Genomic DNA, 18,069 nt, shown 5'->3' on the forward strand with positions numbered 1-18,069 from the left:
AAACTAAACACTTGTGATTTTACTTCCTTTTTTTTCAGACCCCTGGAATGTTCCCATTGTCCTCTAGGCTGAGGATTTTCATGCCTCCAGCACTTGTTAAGTTAAAAGTTCTGTCACGTTTCTTTCTTTTTTCTTTTTTTCTCTTCTTCTTTCTCTGAGAGATGTACTGTAGTTCAGCTTCAAGCCTTCCAGTACGTTGGGTTGTGCAGGCCAGAGGATCAGAACAGACTCTTCACTTGAAGCCCTTTGAGCACCTGCCCAAGAGAGGTGGGAAATTCATCCTACCTACCTGGCAGCTCCATACCCACAGCTCCTCCCAAGCTGAGATTTGGGGTCAGTGTGTGTGCCTGCTTGCTGGGGCACACGCGTAACGGGGCTGCCTGTCACGCCAACACGAAGGCGAAAACCCTTCCACGAGAAGGCTGCCGTGCTCCCTGCCTAGATTCCCGGCTGCAATTTCTTAGCATCTGTATCACCTCGAGCTCTTTGCTGCTGTCAGCAGAAGTGAGGTAGTTGGGATGCATTTAACAAGGAAGACTGATTCACAGGGGGATTCACTGCAGCTCTTCTTGGTGTGCAAATGGACCCAAACAAAACTGAATTAGAGAACTCTTTTTCAGTTTTCAATTGCTGTCAATTTTTGTGTTTCAGCAGGAAATCAGACTGATGACGAGCTACCTCGCTGGTGTGTTGACAAATGCGGCAAGCGATGGAGGGTTACCAAAATCATCCTTTTCTAGTTCACTGTAAGTCTATCCTGTCTTGTGCATTTAATAGCATCCCAAACTGAATCAATAAATCGTGTTTGGATCTGAAAATGCTGTGTATCTTTACTGAGCTGTTTTCATGTTTCACAGTAGATACATTAGTCAGCATGTGTACTGTGCACATAGTAGTGAGCTGAAAATAAGTTTAATAACTCAATCTACTAGGTATCTTGTAAACCACAATGAAAACTATATACAAGTTATATACAAGCTGAAGATAAAATCTCTCTCCCAACTATTAGACTGTTATAAATTACAAGATTTCAAATATTTATATATTCTCTAGTAACTGTACAAGCTGCCTACAAACTGTCAGAATAACATAGATGTATGTACAAGTATATGCAAATAGGGCTAACATTACTTGCTTCTTCAGCTGCGTGGGTAGGTTGTCAGCAGGGTATGAAATAAGAAAATCCAGGTGATTATAGCCTCCACGTATGTACATAAATACAGCTCTATATTTACAGAGACACATAAAGACTAACAAGCCCATTCCAAGACTTGGACCGTAGTCATGTGAAGTAAATCCTTCTTAGGGTATATGAAAGCGTCCATCAGTCGTTATGCTCATCGCTGCATCTGTATTCATCTTCTGCAAGTGATGCTGTGCTGCTGGAGGATATTCTACTTATAAAAATCAAATCTAAAATTTTGTTTCTGTTGGATTCTGTAGGAAAAGAAATGGAAACAAATGTCACCTATGGAAGGAATATCTGGGGAAGGTACTCTCTGGTGAGTGACATAAGAGCTTGCTACTCTAAAGCATTTGTGTGGGAAGGCTGCTGTTTAACATCTTTACCATCTTCTCCTTAGGGGGCTGCTGTGTTCTGGACACCGCTCTCTTCTTTGTCACAGGTCAGTGACAAAAGGCTGTGTCCCTCTCCTATCCCTGCCTCCAGACTCCCCTTTTGTCTGTGACGTGCAGATAAATGGCGCTAACGATGAAGTCCCTGCCACATGGGCGCTCCACCAGAGGCCTGTGAGCTTCTTGAAGGAGAACCATGGTGGAGGGGTGAGTAGACCAGTGGCGATGGCCTTTGCCCATCTTCCCTCTGCAGGCCATCAATGGGCAAGGCAAGGCAGGGACGCCTCCTGTGGGCAGAGCCCTGCCTTTCTTACTCCTGCAACGCTTTGCCCTAAGTCAAATCCCAATAATAAACTGAGTGCTTTCTGCACGGGGCTGACACGAGCTTAGTGATGAAGTTTGTGATCTAACCTAGCGGTTCCTGTGAGCAGCTTTTGGTGACTGCATCACCTACAGAACTGGGGTTAGAGTGACACTACTGGAGGCTTACCCTGTTCTCCCGGCTGCGTAGCCCATTGCTGGTATTGATGATACAGTCTTTGTTGGTCCCCTTCTGCAATGAACACATGAAATCTGGGGTCAGGAAATGGATTGTTTCCTTTTTTCATGCTCTCAGGGAGGAGCTGTGCCCTGCCAGCCCCACCATGTGTGTGACCCCTTTTCCCAAGGAGGTGGCTTCAAGAGAAGTTCAAGGCCAGGCCAGTCTCTGGTGGGAATTACTGCTCCCACTGGTGGCTTGCTAGCACCTGCACCAAGAGCCACGCTCACTCTCAGTTTATCAGAGACCAGCAGAATTTTTATTATTAACGTTTTGAATACAGACATGGTATTGGGCCTATGGCTGGATAGGCAGAGCACTGCACAGAGTTGGGTGTTTGTGGGCAATGTAAAGGGACAAAAATAGTAAAAGGAAAACTGTAGTGTTACCTCAGTGAGCTTTAATTTGGGGGAGCTGGCTATATCCTTCTTCAACAAGATGTGTAAAACTGCATCATGAATGGAGAGGAAAAACATGGACGGCTTAATCTCCTCATCAAAAAATGCACACCTCTCCAGTTTCTCCAGGAAGCCCTCTGCAGGGGAACAAAGTGTAAAAGTCACCTGCAGGCCTTGAAAATGAAGAAATAATAGCGCATCCTTTGCACGAGTGAACACGGGGCTATCTGGCAAAGTGCACAGCTTTATTTATTAGAGCAGACATCACTGACTTGGAGAGGGTGGGACACCAACCCCATCGGCACTGCCATGCTTGATGCCGGGCAGGAGGGAACAGGGGCCTGGCTCTCATTTAACACAGGCTGCCCGAGATAGGGGCAGCATGGAGATGGAGCTGTTGTTATCCAGTTCTGGGAAATAAAACTGGGAACTGGAATAATTTTTGGGACTGGGGCATCCATGGAGAGGCAGAGGGAAACAAAGGTACTCACCATGTGCCCCTGCAATGTAAATGTCGATGTCGATCCGGATAAATTCTTTCAAAGTCTGTTAAACAGCAAACAGGCACCATTTAGATAGTGATACCTTTGCTGATAGCAGCCATTACAGCAATTAGCTAGAGCAATTTAAGGTATTGATTGTATTTGAATAATGGCAAAGAGCTTTGCACCTGGAGGCAGAACAGTCTCTTCAGTGGCAGAGGACAGGGAGGACTGGTCCTTTTGGGGAGGGGCAGTATTTAGTACGTTCCACCCACAGTGAAAAAGATGATCTCTCATAAACTGCATGGCTTTATTGTACCTACTTCACACATGACGAAACTGATACTCCAAAAGCTTCTGGGGAGACTTTTCTAACTAGGGATTTGAGCAGAACTCCTGTTCCTATTGCATGTACACATTTAGTTCCTATGGAAATAGATTTACCCAGCTAATGTGGATCTAGATAGTTAACTTTAGCTATTGCTGTTGGAAAATGTTGTCCTTATTGCCCTGCTCAAGGTTGCCTTGGAAAGCGAGAGCAGGAGCACAAATGAAACTCTGGCGCTCCAACTCCTGACCCTATGTTTAAAGTCATATTTCATCGGTGCCTTTCTGTAAAGTTTCCTAAAACCTTACTAGCTGAAGAAAGGGTGCCAGAACCAACACTCTAATTCCAAGAAAATTTAGGTTAATTATTTAATCAGTTTCTATGGAAGATGTAGATTCCAACTCACTTAAACTCAAAGGTTGTCACTGACTTTCCAGTCCATACAGAAATACCTCTATGAAGCACACGACCACATTTATATGTTTTTCTTTTGTAAGATTGCTGTTTGTCTTGGGAATTAGAATTACCTTTTGGAGGACTCTCATGGCAGAAAAATCAAGGAAGGACACTGCTGAGAAATCCAGCACAATGCTGTGGATGTTGACCTGGGGCACGGTGATGCCGGGGGGCAGGTCGGAGCCCCAGTTGATCCGAATGGGCAGGTCTGTCATGTTGGTGGGCTGGTCCAGCTCCTCTATCCTGTTGTTGTCTAACTCTTCATCGGACTCGTGCGTTTGGTTAGCCATGCAAATCAAGCCTTTCTGCATTGGCAGAGAAAAGTACCACAGTTAATGCTCCTGTCTGAGACCCAGCCTGGTTGGGAGCGTGTCTTAAGCAAGGGCGAGTGTGGTGGCAACGCGAAGCTTATGAGCCCATGTGATGGAGCAGGACCCACCTGCACTTTACACCAGAAAAAGTTCTGCCTCTCCCTCATCTGGGGGAGTGTGGAAATGTAGGCTTTCCTCTAACCAATCATTTAATCGTCATCATAATCCGTTAATGATTGTCTTTTATTTTCCACAAGAATTTATTGTTCCATGAAGTCAATGATCAGATACACTTTGATTCAGTAGATTTGGAACAAGCCAACAAAAAGCATGCAGGATTTGTGACTGTGAGAGCCATTTATAATCTTATTTTTGAAGTGTGTTTATGTCATGAGGTAGTGACTTGCAGAACAGAGTGTCTAATTAGGACAGGAGGCTGTGACTGGGGAATAGCATAGCTAATTAGGATGGGAGGCTGTGAGTGCTCCTCTGCACTTCAAGCCAGGGAGCCGGTTGCTTAATCCCCTGGGTCTTGCCTCCTTTTTGCCCACCCTGTCTGCATCAGGTGGAGTTGACTTACGTACAGGTGTCACTTGAAGCTCTCCTTTCTTCAGCATCTTTCTGATCTTCCGCAGAGCCTTATTGCGTTTCCTCAGGACTCTAAGTGGGTTGAAGCCAACCTGCAGAAACATCACTTTAATTCTTTAGGTTTAGCCCAAAATTCCAGTAACATATCAAATAATCATGATGGTGAGGCTAGAAAACACCCATAAACTCTTGAGTAATGACACAAGTAAAAATAAATGAGCAAATATCCTTAGCTGAATTAATTATGAAGCCTTAAATCTCAGGCATAGAGCTTTTTTAGGAAAGGTATTGTTTTATATTTCTTTACTACCTTTGAACTTTACTACCTTTAAACATCTTAGTAATGTCTTTTTGAGCTGCTTTTCTCCAAAAACCAGCTGCCTTTGGTGCAGCTGCTTGTCAGGGTCTCCCCCTGCCTTCCTCAGTCATTCCAGATGAAGCGCCCAGGCTGGTGTCTCCTCGCCCTGCCAGGAGTAGCTGGTGCCACCGTGTCCCCATCCACACGAGGGTGCTCCCCAGTGGGGTCACACTGGTGTGGCTGGGAAGAGGCTCAGGCCAGGGTCTGTCCCTGACTGGTGCCTTCAGTGCCTTGCTCCTGCCAGTTGGCATCTCCCAGGGCAAAACCCCAGCGGAAGGACACAGCATCTCGTGCAGCTCTTCTTTACAGTCATGATGAGCATGGTTTGGACTCGATGCTACCTACCACTGTTCACCAATTAAACAAATCATTTTTTCCAGTTGGGAAGACATCTACACTGGCATGGGTTGCAATAAAAGATAACAATCCTGTGGCACAGGCCAGCAGCTCCAGCAAGCTGGTAAATTCCTGGCTAGCCCTGAGGTTGTCTTACTCATCTGTGTTATAAGATGGCCACCCAGGCTATCGAGCTCACAGGTTTTATATGTGCTCTGTGCCACCTGACAGCAGTGTGGATCTTGTACACATCATTTTGTTTCCTTGAAGAAAAAGTTAATCATTTGATCTTTTGATCTTCTTTAACAAAATTAGAAGAGCAGGTATGTCAGATTAATAAGGGTTACAAAAATACTACATTTCTGCAAGACTTCAGACTCATCGAGCTTGTGGCTGGAGGAGAGAGGTTTTAGAAGTGCCCGTATTTGTTTGAAAAGAAGAAGAAGGAGAGAGAGGTGTGGGACTTCACAACCCTCAGAAAAAAAAAAATCCTTCAGACTTTTCTGACATGAAAGCCAAGCACATGGAGACCCGAACGTGCCAGATTTCCTCGTCCACGTGTCAATTTCAGTCCCACATGTGGTGAACAAGGCACTCATTGCCACTGCTCAGCATAGCCACTGCCTATCTGTTCCCCGCAGACGCAGCAGGCAGGGGCGGCTGCGGGTGCAAGATGGGCTCGGGCAGCCTGGGGCTGGTGGGCATTGCTGGCACGGGCAGGGCTCAGCATCTCGTGCTGGTTGCAGGAAGACGGGGCAATTTCATTCAGCTTTTCTTCTGTTTGCTGCGATTAAGTTCTTTAGGGCAAGGTGAGTAAACTAGCATTTATTGGGCGTAAATAATATAAATAAAATAATGCCCTTTATATTCTCTGTGTTCCCAGCAGATTTTCTAAAGGACTTAAAAGCATGTACGTACATCGCTATGGTAAAAGTTCAGCACAAATCAGATTGTTCTCTTTCCCAGAGGTATGTATGTACACATGGGAATACAGTCGTGAATAATTCATGAAAATCATCTCTGAACTATGAACAGACTGCATAGTTATGGGGAAATTGTATTCAGCCTTAATGTGTCACATAATTCGTTTGTTCAAACTGACGGCCCCAGACACTTACAGCAGTGATGAGTTTCTCTTTGAAGAATTCAATATTAGCAAAGAAGATAGGAGACGAGCATCTGAAAATCTTCACTCCCTCTGGCTCATAGATCTGCAACACAAAGCAAAGGTATCAGTACCAACGTCTGATACAGAAACACAAATGCAGCAGGTAATAAAAGAAGCATGAGGTTGCTTACATCAGTGTAATCCTTCCTGTTCCTGTAGATGTTACTTCTTCCAACGTTGGCCAAAACAGTGCAGCTCGGGCTGCAAAAAAACACACGTGGTTATTTGTACCCCATGTTGAAACCTGGTGGAAGGGGCAGCTGGGGTTGCTCTCAGTTTGCTGTGCGGTTCTCAGAGGGTGAAAACCTCCTTTGCAAAGCTCGGCCCCTGCCTGTGGTGGTCATGCCCTGGGCACAGCTGCAGCTCCGGCCACCCCGCTGGAATCCAGCCAAGCATGGAGCTGTGCTGGGTGAGCAGGGAAATGGCTGAAAGGTTTCATTCAGATGGGAGGATGCTGACAGGAGGCAGTCCTATTGCTGTCCGGTCTGAACTTCACGCTAGTGAGCAGCCATCCGCATGGCTCCTGGCCAGAATAAGACCCGCATCCTCTTGACCTGCTGGGCTGCTCACACAGGGTGCCTCTGTCCCTGCATGTGCTCACCCCTGTAAGGCAGCCCCCTGTCTGGCCTGTAATGGTATGTACAGTCACAATGAAGTTGCCAGTGTTGATATTCCTTTTTTTTCTTGCAGGTTTAGCCTATTTTCGGTGTTGTTCTGCATGCATAGAGCTATAAGCATTTCCTTCCTCACAAACACCACTGGCCAAATGCTTTTGGGCACCTCAGTGCGGGTTTCCACTGCAATTTGCAGCAGCAGTAAAGATGGAAATGTTATTTTTCAGACACGCAAGAGCTGGCTGGTGAGCCCCCACCATCGCTCCGCCTCGCCAAGAGCTCAGCACTGCCTGTCAGTGCTGGTCCCATGCTCCACAGACAAGCAAAGGGCCTGAAGCAGGATCCAGCATTCAGGGATTTCTGCACGACTGGTTTGCCCAACATAGTTGCTGGTTCTCTCTGCACAGGGGGAGTTAATTTGTAACAGGAGACCCTGAGACGTCTTATCACTGCGTCCAAGCACTCACATCTGGGAGCGGATCACCACGGTCAGCAGCTCGAACGCCACGGCAGTTGCCAGCCCAATATCCAGGCCAAGGAAAACGGCGGCTAAGAAAGTCACCACCCAGATCACCTGCAGGGAGCAGAAGGACATCAGCGGTTATGAGTGTGATGAGGACCTGGATCATGAGCCCCGAGTGAGAGCCGCAACATCTGAACTGCTTTCTCTGGTCTGGTACAGGATGTCCATTTATTATTGTTGTTATTATTTTTTTTAAGTGATTTCATCTGTCATAGCTGCTTATCTTGTAAAATAGGGCTGCACTCACCAACAAGCACCAGGATGTCATTCTAGAGAAAACAGTTTCTGTACAACACATTTGAAGGATCGGAATAATAAAAGTGTGAATCTTCCATAGGTGGTTCACCAAATGCTCCATACAAATCCAACAGAAGTGCAAGGTTACAAGTAAATTAGTGTCCTGGCGAAGCTGAGAGTTGTAAATATGCTTTGGACATCAAGACAGGCAAATTTAGCTGCCGTGAAAGTACTTGACTGATAAACACAAATTACTGGATAATAATGAGTATTTTTAACCACAGATCTCAAAGTACATTTTCATGTGGAAAATGGCTGTTTTGCAGCTCAGAAATCTGAGGTCTGGAATGATTCAGAAACACAAGGAACTGACAGGTGAGAAAGGCAAGAGACTTCATCTTCTGAGAGGTAAGAGGCCCTGTCCTGCAGCCACCAGCTTTACTGTTGGGAGTAAATACTTCCAGCCATGGTCTGCACTTGCTTTTTGCTGATTACCTTCCATGTGCTGTGCTACATGAGTTTATAAAAAGGAGAAAATGTTCCAGTAGCCAATGCAGCATGTATTTAGACTTTTTTTTTTGGTAACTTCCTTCTGTGTTTGACTTTATATAAGGAACTGTATTTTGATGACATGGTTGAAAATGGATGTCCCCAAGAGAGGTGAGCAGACAGAATTGACTCAGGATAGCTGGGACACAATGAAAAAACATGAGCAAGGGGTACAAGATTAAAAAAGGCATGCTATTGTTGTCCTTTCCATGTAGGGAAGTAAGGCAGCTATAAAAATAAAGATGACCTTTAAGAGCATTTGCATAATAGGTGACTTTTCCATAGTGCTTCATTCCCGACTGCTTGTGGGACTCAACTTACACAGTCATATTTGTCCTTTCTCCACAGGACGCCCACTTCCTTGAACTGCATGAGCATTCCTTTCAAGTTGCCCAGAGCCAAAGCTGCAAGGACTGACTGTTAAGAAGAGCAAAACGCATACTGAATTTTAAAGCTTGCAAAGCATATATTGAACATTTAGACTTAAATTGTTATACAAATAGGGACAAAAGGCAGCTCCTCCCAGTATCCTCCCTGTGTCCCTGCTGCGAGTCGGGATGCCCCCTCCATCACGCTGGAATCTCCCTAGCTGTGGTGCAGCGCAGGTGCCTGACTTGGGGCTGCAAATCCCACTTTTGGCACCTAAAAGCTGGTGCTCTGATGTCTGGTGTGTGGGCACCTGCATTCCCTTTGACCACATGTAGTGGTTCTGCCTGTTATAATCTGGGAGAAAGAATCTAGTTTTGCAAAACCCTGTTTGGCTCCCACTGAATTCTGTGAACATTCCCAGTGCCTCCTAGAGCCTCCTAGGTTTGGCAAGCAGGAGAGAGCATGAAGTAAATCAAGAAAATACCTTCTGTAATGGTGCCAGGAGAAATCCAATGGCCAAGATGACAATCAAGACGATGAATGCTGAGATAATACCAGCAATCTGCAAGAGGCAACAATCCCACCATGAATAAGTGCCCAAAGGCATTAGGGTCAGCAGTGAAGAAGAGACCTTTCTCACATTAAAAGCCATCATTCCCCTTTGTATTCTGTACCTGTGTTTTGCCTCCTGTGCTCTCCTGCACACCTGATCTTGACAAAGCTGTACTGGAGGCAAATCCTTTGAATGATCCACCAACTATATTACCCAGCCCAAAAGCAATTAGTTCCTGGAATAAAAACCAAAAAGACTGTTCTTAAAAACTAGTTCATGATGGTTAGTCGCAAGAAAAGCATTCCTAAAATGACTTATTTCCCACAAGAAAAGCATTCCTAAAATGACTTATTTCCCACAAGAAAAGCATTCCTAAAATGACTTATTTCCCACTGACAAATGCACAGTACTGACCTCTGTGTCATTGACCTACCTGGTTGCCATCTATTGGGTAGTCGTGCTTGATGGAATACACTTTAGCCACGGAGAAGGCTACTGCAAACCCAACGATTGCAATGGAAATGCCGTCACCGATACACTTCTGGAGGATGCCTACATCAGGTGCAACAGGAGCTTGAAATCTGGAAGACAAAAATCTCTGCTCTTTAAGGATGTACCTGGGGAGACAATTTGCCAAGCAAGTGAGCAAGGCAGCAGTCCAGCTCATACAGTTTTAGCTGGGTGCCCTGGAGAGGTGAGACACATAATTGCAGATCTGAACCTTACAAAACTCTGGGGGACCCTTGACTGGGACAGGAACTCTCTTTATCTGCACTCATCTCAAGTGGTGTCTCGGTGGGTTACCGTTTACTTGGCCAGGACCAGTCACAGCTTATCTTGGCTGAAGTGCATGCATGGCTCTGCCTTCTAATTACGCATGGATTTAAAAAATCCCTGTGTGATTCACTGAAGCACTTTACACAGCTAAACAAACATTTACTGAGTCAGGTTAGTCTCTCTGCTAGATGCTTTAGCTTTGCCATGTCCTACTCCTTTGCTCAGGGTCTTCTGCAGATCCTGGGGGGAATTCCTCTCTGCTATTTTTTTTTTTCTTTTTCCAGTGAACTGATATCTGAAGAATGGAGACTCTTGAGCAGAATTAGCTGTTCCTCTGCAAACTTCATCTACTAACACCCTTGAGGCTATAAGTGCTGAGTGCCCTGGTGAGTAAATTGCTGCAGTTTGATGTCCTAGTAAATGTCTTCCTCCCTCCTTTAAACTTAATGCACATTTATTAGGTCTTTATGCCAAAATTCTGGCATACCTGGATATATTCTATATACTGGATATACTCTACAAATGGATACATAATCTATATGTGGATATACTCCCGGAGGAGAGTACATCGAGGCCTTGTGAGGATAATGCTGCAGGGGGAAAGCTCGTGACTGGTCACAGGGGACAGGGGACCAGCAGGAGATCTGCGTGGTGTCGTGGTGGCCTCCCAGGGCTGGCAGTGGCTGCTGAATCATGGGCATACTTAGGGGGAAATGCAGGGGTTCAGGCGTGTGTAGCTCAGTAAAAGGGGCATATAGCAAAATCCTGCTCAGCAGCTTGGGAAACGAAGCATGAGATTATTTCATGCATGCCACAGTTTCAGGAAAGAAAAATCATTCTTTGTTGCATAGATGTGCTATAGTAAGTAACTTTTATCTATTCAGAATGGGTCCTAATATTGTTGAGAGCAAACTGTTTATTTACCTGCTGAAAGAAGATGAAGTGATTTTGATCATAAAATAGAGCCAAACCGATTTAGCCCCGACAAAATAGAGAGAACATTTTTCTCCATTGGTAAATTGGAAACAAATCACTTACCCTTCTTCTAGTTTTCCAACAACAGCTACATTAAATCTTTCTTCAAAGTTGACAAAATAGGAAATCAGTGCCGCTAAGACTGTCTGAAACATAAAACCCACTTCCATTAGGAACATTCAAATAAGCGTATGGAGAAACCATTAAGAAACATTTTCTTCCCTCTCCCAGACATGCTTCAGCCTCATCACCAGAAGCAGGATAGTGCCCCAAGCCTGCACATCCATTTCATGTTCATATGTGATTCCTGAATAACTTTATAGGCATGGTTTTACATTCATAAACCCCACAGAGAATACGTCAGAGTATCTCACTAATAGAAAACTGATAGAAAATAGAAAACTAACAGAAAACAGGTGGGGAGGGAGCCGCCCTGTCGAGGTTTCCCCCACCCCGCTGCAGCTCGGGGCGGTTTGTTCCCTCTGCTGCTGGTGAACAAAGCTAGCCAGCTAAAGGGCTGCTCCCCATGTTGCTGTAGTGATGGAGTGATCATGAAATCGAAGAGGGGTGACCATTACCACAATCAGCTCAATGGGGATGGGAGTTGGTAACTTCGCTTTGTAGCGGTCGTTCAACTCTTTCACCGCAAACACGATCAGCAGGACAAGAAGGGAGGTGATGAGGTCGGCGATGTTTGTGTCTGTGATCTGGCTGAACACACTCTCCAGAGTCTGCAAAATCAATAAGAAATGTGGTGTGCTTTTCAAGCAATAGTGTCTTTACACAGCAGCTTTATCCTTTCCAGAAATGCCTGTACCTAAACCAGCCTAAGGACTGTAAGGTCGGGATTTATTTCTGGTGTACCATGGGGGTTGCAAGCCCCCAGTGAATGCACACATGCACCTCCAAACCATGAAAGCATCCATGAAAGGGCCCTTGCAATGTCTCTCATCCCTCTCCTTCTGGGCTGTCCCCTCTTCTACCTCCTTTCTCATCCAACAGCCCTCAAGGAGTCATACGCACATTAGATACATAAAATATCGATCTAAAAAGGACTAATTAAATGTTTGAGTCAAAGTTGAACACAAAATTAAAATATGCTAACATACAATAGAAAACACTATCTAACTAGCCCAACAGGGTGTGATTTGGTATCTGGTGAGAAATTTAAAGATCTGTCATATACTGATAAGACATCTTTTATATTTTTCTCTTGTGTTTCCTCCTGCTTGGCTCTTTGTTCGCTCAGGTATGTTACTGCTGCCTTGTGGCACACAGTCAGGCATACACCACAGGTTTCCATAACATTAACAAATGCTGAACTGCTAGCACTTACATAGATGATGCCAAATGGTTTATTAAATCCGGGGACAGACAGCTGAAGCATGAACTTCAGCTGGGACACCACAACATGGATGGCTGCAGCAGTCGTGAAACCACTGATTAATGAGTGTGATAAATAAATGACGATGAATCCAAACTGCAGAATTCCCAGAAGCAACTGAAATGCAAAATGACCATGCATTAGTGTGATTCACTTGCGCTTTTAAGCAACCTCTGCAACAAAGAGAACCATATTTAAAGGAAACAGATTTTCACCTAATCCTGTACATCCAGGGACTGAGGAAAATACTGTCACCAGACTGGCAATAAAAGCTGATACTTAGCAACAAGGGGCATATGACTTATAAGAGCAATTGCTACAGCAGTTAAAACCTATTCTTTTTATTTTATAGCAAAATAAACCTTCTTTAGTCTTAGGGTTTTCAGTAGTTGTATTTTTATATGGTACCTGTGCTTCATGAAGTACGAACATATAAATATATTAGGAAGGAAGGAATTTTAGAAGTTTTAGGTCTGGGCAGAACCGGTGATTTTCCAACATGAATCAGTGCGTGGCAATGAGAGGCAGACAGACATCTCCTCATCAGTACGCCAAGGTAAGTTACATGGGAAGGGGAAGAGAATTATTTTTGTGACTCCTCTGGTAGAAAGCAGAGAGGAAGGCCAGTCACCAGCCATCTATTCACAGAAGTGCATATACACGCATGCGGGCAGACACACATATATTTACCGACCTGAAAGATCCCAGAAAGGAAGGTTACAGATGCAGCTACCATCACGCGCTCTTCATTTATAATTGACATGTTGGTGGAAGTGCCATTTCCAGTACTGCTATCGGGGACCAGCCTGACGACAACTCCTCCTACCATCAGGCTCAGGACGGGGAAGGGACCTGCGCACGAGGCATGCATTAGACCCGAAAGGCAGACTGCAAGTTCATCGGCGATGAGGGCGGTCAGTGTGCCTGAACTTACCCACTGAGATGTGCCGGGATGTGCCAAAGATAAAATAGACCAGGGTTGGGAAGAATGCCGCGTAGAGTCCATAACCAGGGGGGACATTCACCAGCAAGGCGAACGCAAGACCTGTAAGGACAGACAGCGGGGTGGGGAGGTGTGTGTGGCAGGCTGGAGCCAGCGGCCTCCTTCCACCCGAACCAGCCAGCTGTGTTAGAGCAGAGGTTCCCCAGAGCTGTTACCTTGCAGCACGGACACCAGCCCCGTGTTGATGCCGGAGATGATATCGCTGAGGATCCACTCCCTAAAGCGGTACGCTGGCAGCCACGAGACAATGGGAAACAAACCCAAGGCAATTTTTTTGACCTTTTGCCGGGAGCAACTGTAAAGACACAAGAGGACATAGGTCTCTGGGTGAGCGTCCCAGCTGAATCTGAATCTCTGCACACCAGGATGTGCTCCCTATCTTTGGAGGGGAATGACAGGGGTAGGATTGAGGTTCGGCTTGCCAGAGGTCAAAGTCTTGCCAGACTCGGCCCTGAGCAACCTGCACAGTCAGCCGTGCTTCCAGCAAGGGGCTGGATGTGGTGACCTCCAGAGGTCCCCTCCAACAGCGACATGGTGAGTCTATGCTGCCAAGTGCCCAGGAAAAGACAAGCTGCCTGGGATACAATTGTAGGAAGACCTTTAAAGGTAATAGCAGCTAAAAATTCTGACTGTGCATGTGGTAAATCAGTTTTCATTAGCTTTGTTGGAATCTGAAGTGCAAGTTGTCAGAATGGACTTAATACTATCTGAGAGCTGCAGTCCAGGTTGTTTCTTAGATCCATATTAAAGAAAGAAACCTTCTTACCGAAAATACAGTTTCAGGTTATCCCAAAAGTTTTTATGGTATCTGTGCAATTTCTCATGCTCTTCATCAAACGAGTTCTCCGAGTACACTGGTCTGGCTACGATATAATGGTTGCCTACAGGTTCAACCATTTCTCCTGAAAAGGCGAGGATGGGGACTGTTGTGTGCCTCTCTTTGTCGTTAGTCAATTAAAAACCTGGAATGAAGTACAAAATTAGCTCCTTATGTACTGTGGGGCGAGTAGCCACAGAATATATGAGTGAGCTCCAAACTGAGCGTTACCACCTTTGAAGATCAAAAGACAGATGGCTGAGAAACACCCGCTTCATTTGGCCAAGGTGATCTCCTGCCCTTCTCCTCCCACTGCAGGGCAGTGTTTCACTGGAGCATGAAGCATTTCTTTCTAAAGATGCAGCCAAAAAGTGGACAAGATGGATTTTGAGTTAATTTATCTGTGAGTCGGCTGTCTACAATTGATAACTATCTCTCTCAAGGGGACTAATCTCTTAAGGAACGAACAAGCAGATCCCAAACATTTTGTCTCTGTGGCACAGTGAAGAAGCACTGACCCTAGACAGGAAGGCTGGGAGCTGAAAGCCACCGCAAATGCACAGGGAAAAGGCAGAGCCAAGGCAGGGCTCAGCCGTTCCCTCCTGGACTTGGAGACAGGGTTCAATCTTTCGGCTTGTGTCTGAGTGCTGGGGACTCAGCAGTAAAAACACGTTTCATGCTCACAAACAACTGTTGCAATGTCTGACCTAAATATTGCTTTCTGTCTTGTCCCACCCCACATTGTCAAGTTTGTGCTGAACAGAGGCTTTCCTCAGTCACTCCAGAAATGACCCCTGAAGCCCGCATTGCACAGATTTAAGATTCATTGTATTCGTACTACGGGGTATTTTTTGGCAACTCCTTGACTCCGTTGCTGTGCTGCCCACTGTGCTCAGTTATGTTTCTCTCGGTGCTTCGCATTCTTCCTATGTTAAAGCCACCTAACAACATTTATTTCTAGTGTAGTCACCATTAAATATTTAATATAGTACTAGTCCTAGACAGCAACAGTGGGACTTGCTCTTGGGAGCCTCAATACCCTGACAATATATCATTTCTCTTTGTTTTCTCTCCCCTAGCCTACATGCTCCTTGTGCCTTGGTGCTTGCTGGTCTCGTATGAAATGCCTGACCAGCGATAGTTCCTCACCCACGTCTAACGGCTGACTTGCACTGAAACACCCCACGTGCATTTCTAATTTCCACTTGTGTGTACGAAACATTTGGAGACGTCACAGAACATATTTTCAAGGGGCACAAAGTGCTTTGCATTGTCATGAACAGACAGAAAGCTGTTTATCTGTAACAATTTTTGCATTAAAATGTAAATCCCATCCTGAAACTCACTGCTTTGCTATAGCTCAGGGTGTTATTGACCTACTTCAAATAATTTCACTTTTAGCTTTCTCTTAGTTTATTCTGGGGAAATTCGTGGATGTAAAGAAGTCCAAATAACGACAGATGAACCTCTTAGATATGTTTTTTTTTTTTTTTGTGGCTATATTATTTTGCCATAGAAGATTCACTATTTAGGCAATGGTTTAAATATTTTACCATCTGTTTTAACATAAAAAAATAGATCTGTAATATTTTCCAAACACAAGCAAGTCATTATTCTATGAGGCTAATATTCAAAGTCAAAGCTTGTTCAAGACCTCAATGCAAAGTGTTAAAATCAGCCAGAGAAATCACACTCCAATCCTATAGTTGCACGTTACCGTCCCTCCCTCTGTTTGGTGCCAAAATCCAGTGCTGATGAAATTGAAGTGAAAAACTTGGTTGATTTTGTTCTTTCTCTTGTAAGTCTTGTTGTACATAGAATTTCAAGAAGAAGTTTCATCTGTCAAAGACTTTAGAACTGCTGTTTCTTACTCTGAGTATCAGTCCTTTACACTTCACATCACAGAGAGGAATATTGTCAAAAGCCCTGCTGAATAGTTTTGCTCATTACTTTGTAGGGCATAAGATGTACTATTTATACCCTTTGAAATGGTCATAAGCCATACAAATAAAAGAAGCATGTGGGTTACTCTTTCATTTCAAATTTTCCCCAGTTCTGCAGCTGTTGTAGCTTTTGTGAATGCTTCAGTTGTCTCCCCTGTGCCTCGCCCAGCCTTGATCCTTTCCTCAGACCAAATTTAATGCCCCCATCTCAGGGAACGTACAATATGCCTCTTCAGAACTCTCCAAATCTTCTTTGGTTTATCAGTGCTTGTCTTGTTGAAAGCATAAGTATTTTGCATGTCTTTTTTTTTTTTTTCTTTTTTTTTGTCTTTCCTGATAGAAACCCCATTTTACAGCCTGGCTTTGATGGGTTGCTTAGCACTGCAGAAGGAGCCCTGGACCCTCACCCCGAGGGTTTCATCAAGCTGAATGATGTGTGAAGTGTGGGTCTGCTTCAAAGACCATGGTGCCATGTGGCATTATCCAACTTAAGTTTAAACCAGCAAGACTGAGTGCCTGAAGTACAGAAGAAGGTGCCTTCAGCCTGTTTCCTGGCAGGGTAGACGAGACCTTATGGATCACCACCCTACCACAGCTATATGACCATTGCTACTAGTTGCTCTCGAGCTTTTCTCATCTTGTTCCCTTTTCCATGGGCTCTGCCAACAGCTATAACATAACTTCGGTCAGTATTGCTTTCTTCTTTCCCATTCTCATTTTCTTCACATCTATATTTAGAAATATAGGATCCCCTTTGCATGGGCAGTTTTGGGGCTGTCTGCACCATTACTTGTTTTAGGTGTTTTAGGGAAAACGGGGATATTGTGTAAAGTACCAGTATAGTGGAGGCTAAGATCCTCTGCAAATCCCCTGATGGAGATGTCTGTACTCCAGTGAGTCCCATTGTCTTCCTAGTACGCTCCCATCATTAAGTCCTTGGACTTCTTGTGGGAAGGTGACCAATCTCTCACACCTAAAAGGCTCCAACTCCCCTGCTAATCTCCACATATGTGAACCATTGGTAATACACATTTTGATGTATGTCACTTTATTGAACAGATTAACAAAAGCATACTTTCCCTCCTACTTAATTTATCCTAAATATTGACTAAGGAACTCACACAAAAAAGTGATAACTTTTACAGAATAATCAAATGTTAACATGGTTTGTCTCACTTTTCAGTGAGATACACACTCAAAACCTCTGTTTCTCTACCATATAAACATTTGGAAAAAAAATAAAAAAATCCATAAGGGAGCCTTTCACATCTTACAAGAAACATTTCATTTATAAGCATTACTTCCCATATCCCATATCCAGACTGGCAAGTGAAAATCGTACCTGATGTGTCTTCTGTGAAGCTCTTCAGAAGAATCCACACAAAGATTATATAGGAAAAGATAACCTTGAAATTTTCTGAGGCTGCACAGGTATCTTGTGCTGTCCTTCATTTCAGAACCTCCCTAAATACTGCCAGCATTTTAATAACTAACTTCAGTTAACTTTTACAAGAAAAGGAAGATTTCACTGTGGCCTTGACCATTGAGTCTACCCTCAGGAGGGATGATAAGAGTCATTTCTTAAAGTTCTCTGGGATATTGCTTAACTTTGTTTGGAAAACTGCTCCTGATTGGTCTGCAGAGATTAATGCAGGAAAATAGAGATGAATCAGGACTGTCTGTTGCAATGCTCTGCTGTGCATCTGCCAGGGCTCTGTTGGGTGTAGTAGGAAGCGGTGACCAGAGCCTAGGTATGGCACCCTTCATTTCTCAAAAAGCGTGACCTG

At 44.6% G+C, this 18,069-nt stretch overlaps 1 protein-coding gene across 2 annotated transcripts; it reads right to left on the reverse strand.

Moving 5' to 3' along the window:
• Positions 1–308: 308 nt before the first annotated feature.
• SLC26A3 (solute carrier family 26 member 3) lies at positions 309–17,854 on the reverse strand. Of its 2 annotated transcripts, XM_080589977.1 has the most exons (22): positions 17,625–17,854; positions 14,574–14,691; positions 14,289–14,484; positions 13,678–13,817; positions 13,454–13,564; positions 13,214–13,371; positions 12,472–12,636; positions 11,714–11,866; positions 11,199–11,281; positions 9,817–9,964; positions 9,505–9,618; positions 9,315–9,392; positions 8,783–8,878; positions 7,620–7,726; positions 6,670–6,739; positions 6,489–6,581; positions 4,673–4,768; positions 3,849–4,082; positions 3,003–3,057; positions 2,503–2,648; positions 2,066–2,128; positions 309–1,437 (listed from the first exon to the last, which is right to left on the reverse strand). In XM_080589977.1, the coding sequence occupies exons 3-22, from the start codon at positions 14,417–14,419 to the stop codon at positions 1,414–1,416; spliced, it is 2,265 nt and encodes a 754-aa protein (XP_080446103.1). In that variant the 5' UTR covers positions 14,420–14,484; positions 14,574–14,691; positions 17,625–17,854; the 3' UTR covers positions 309–1,413. The 2 variants fall into 2 exon arrangements, with proteins under 2 accessions (XP_080446103.1, XP_080446102.1); XM_080589976.1 differs by lacking the exon at positions 14,574–14,691.
• Between the last annotated feature and the right edge of the window lie 215 nt (positions 17,855–18,069).

The sequence above is a fragment of the Anser brachyrhynchus genome (assembly GCF_964034855.1).
Source record: "Anser brachyrhynchus genome assembly, chromosome: 1".
NCBI lineage: Eukaryota > Metazoa > Chordata > Aves > Anseriformes > Anatidae > Anser > Anser brachyrhynchus.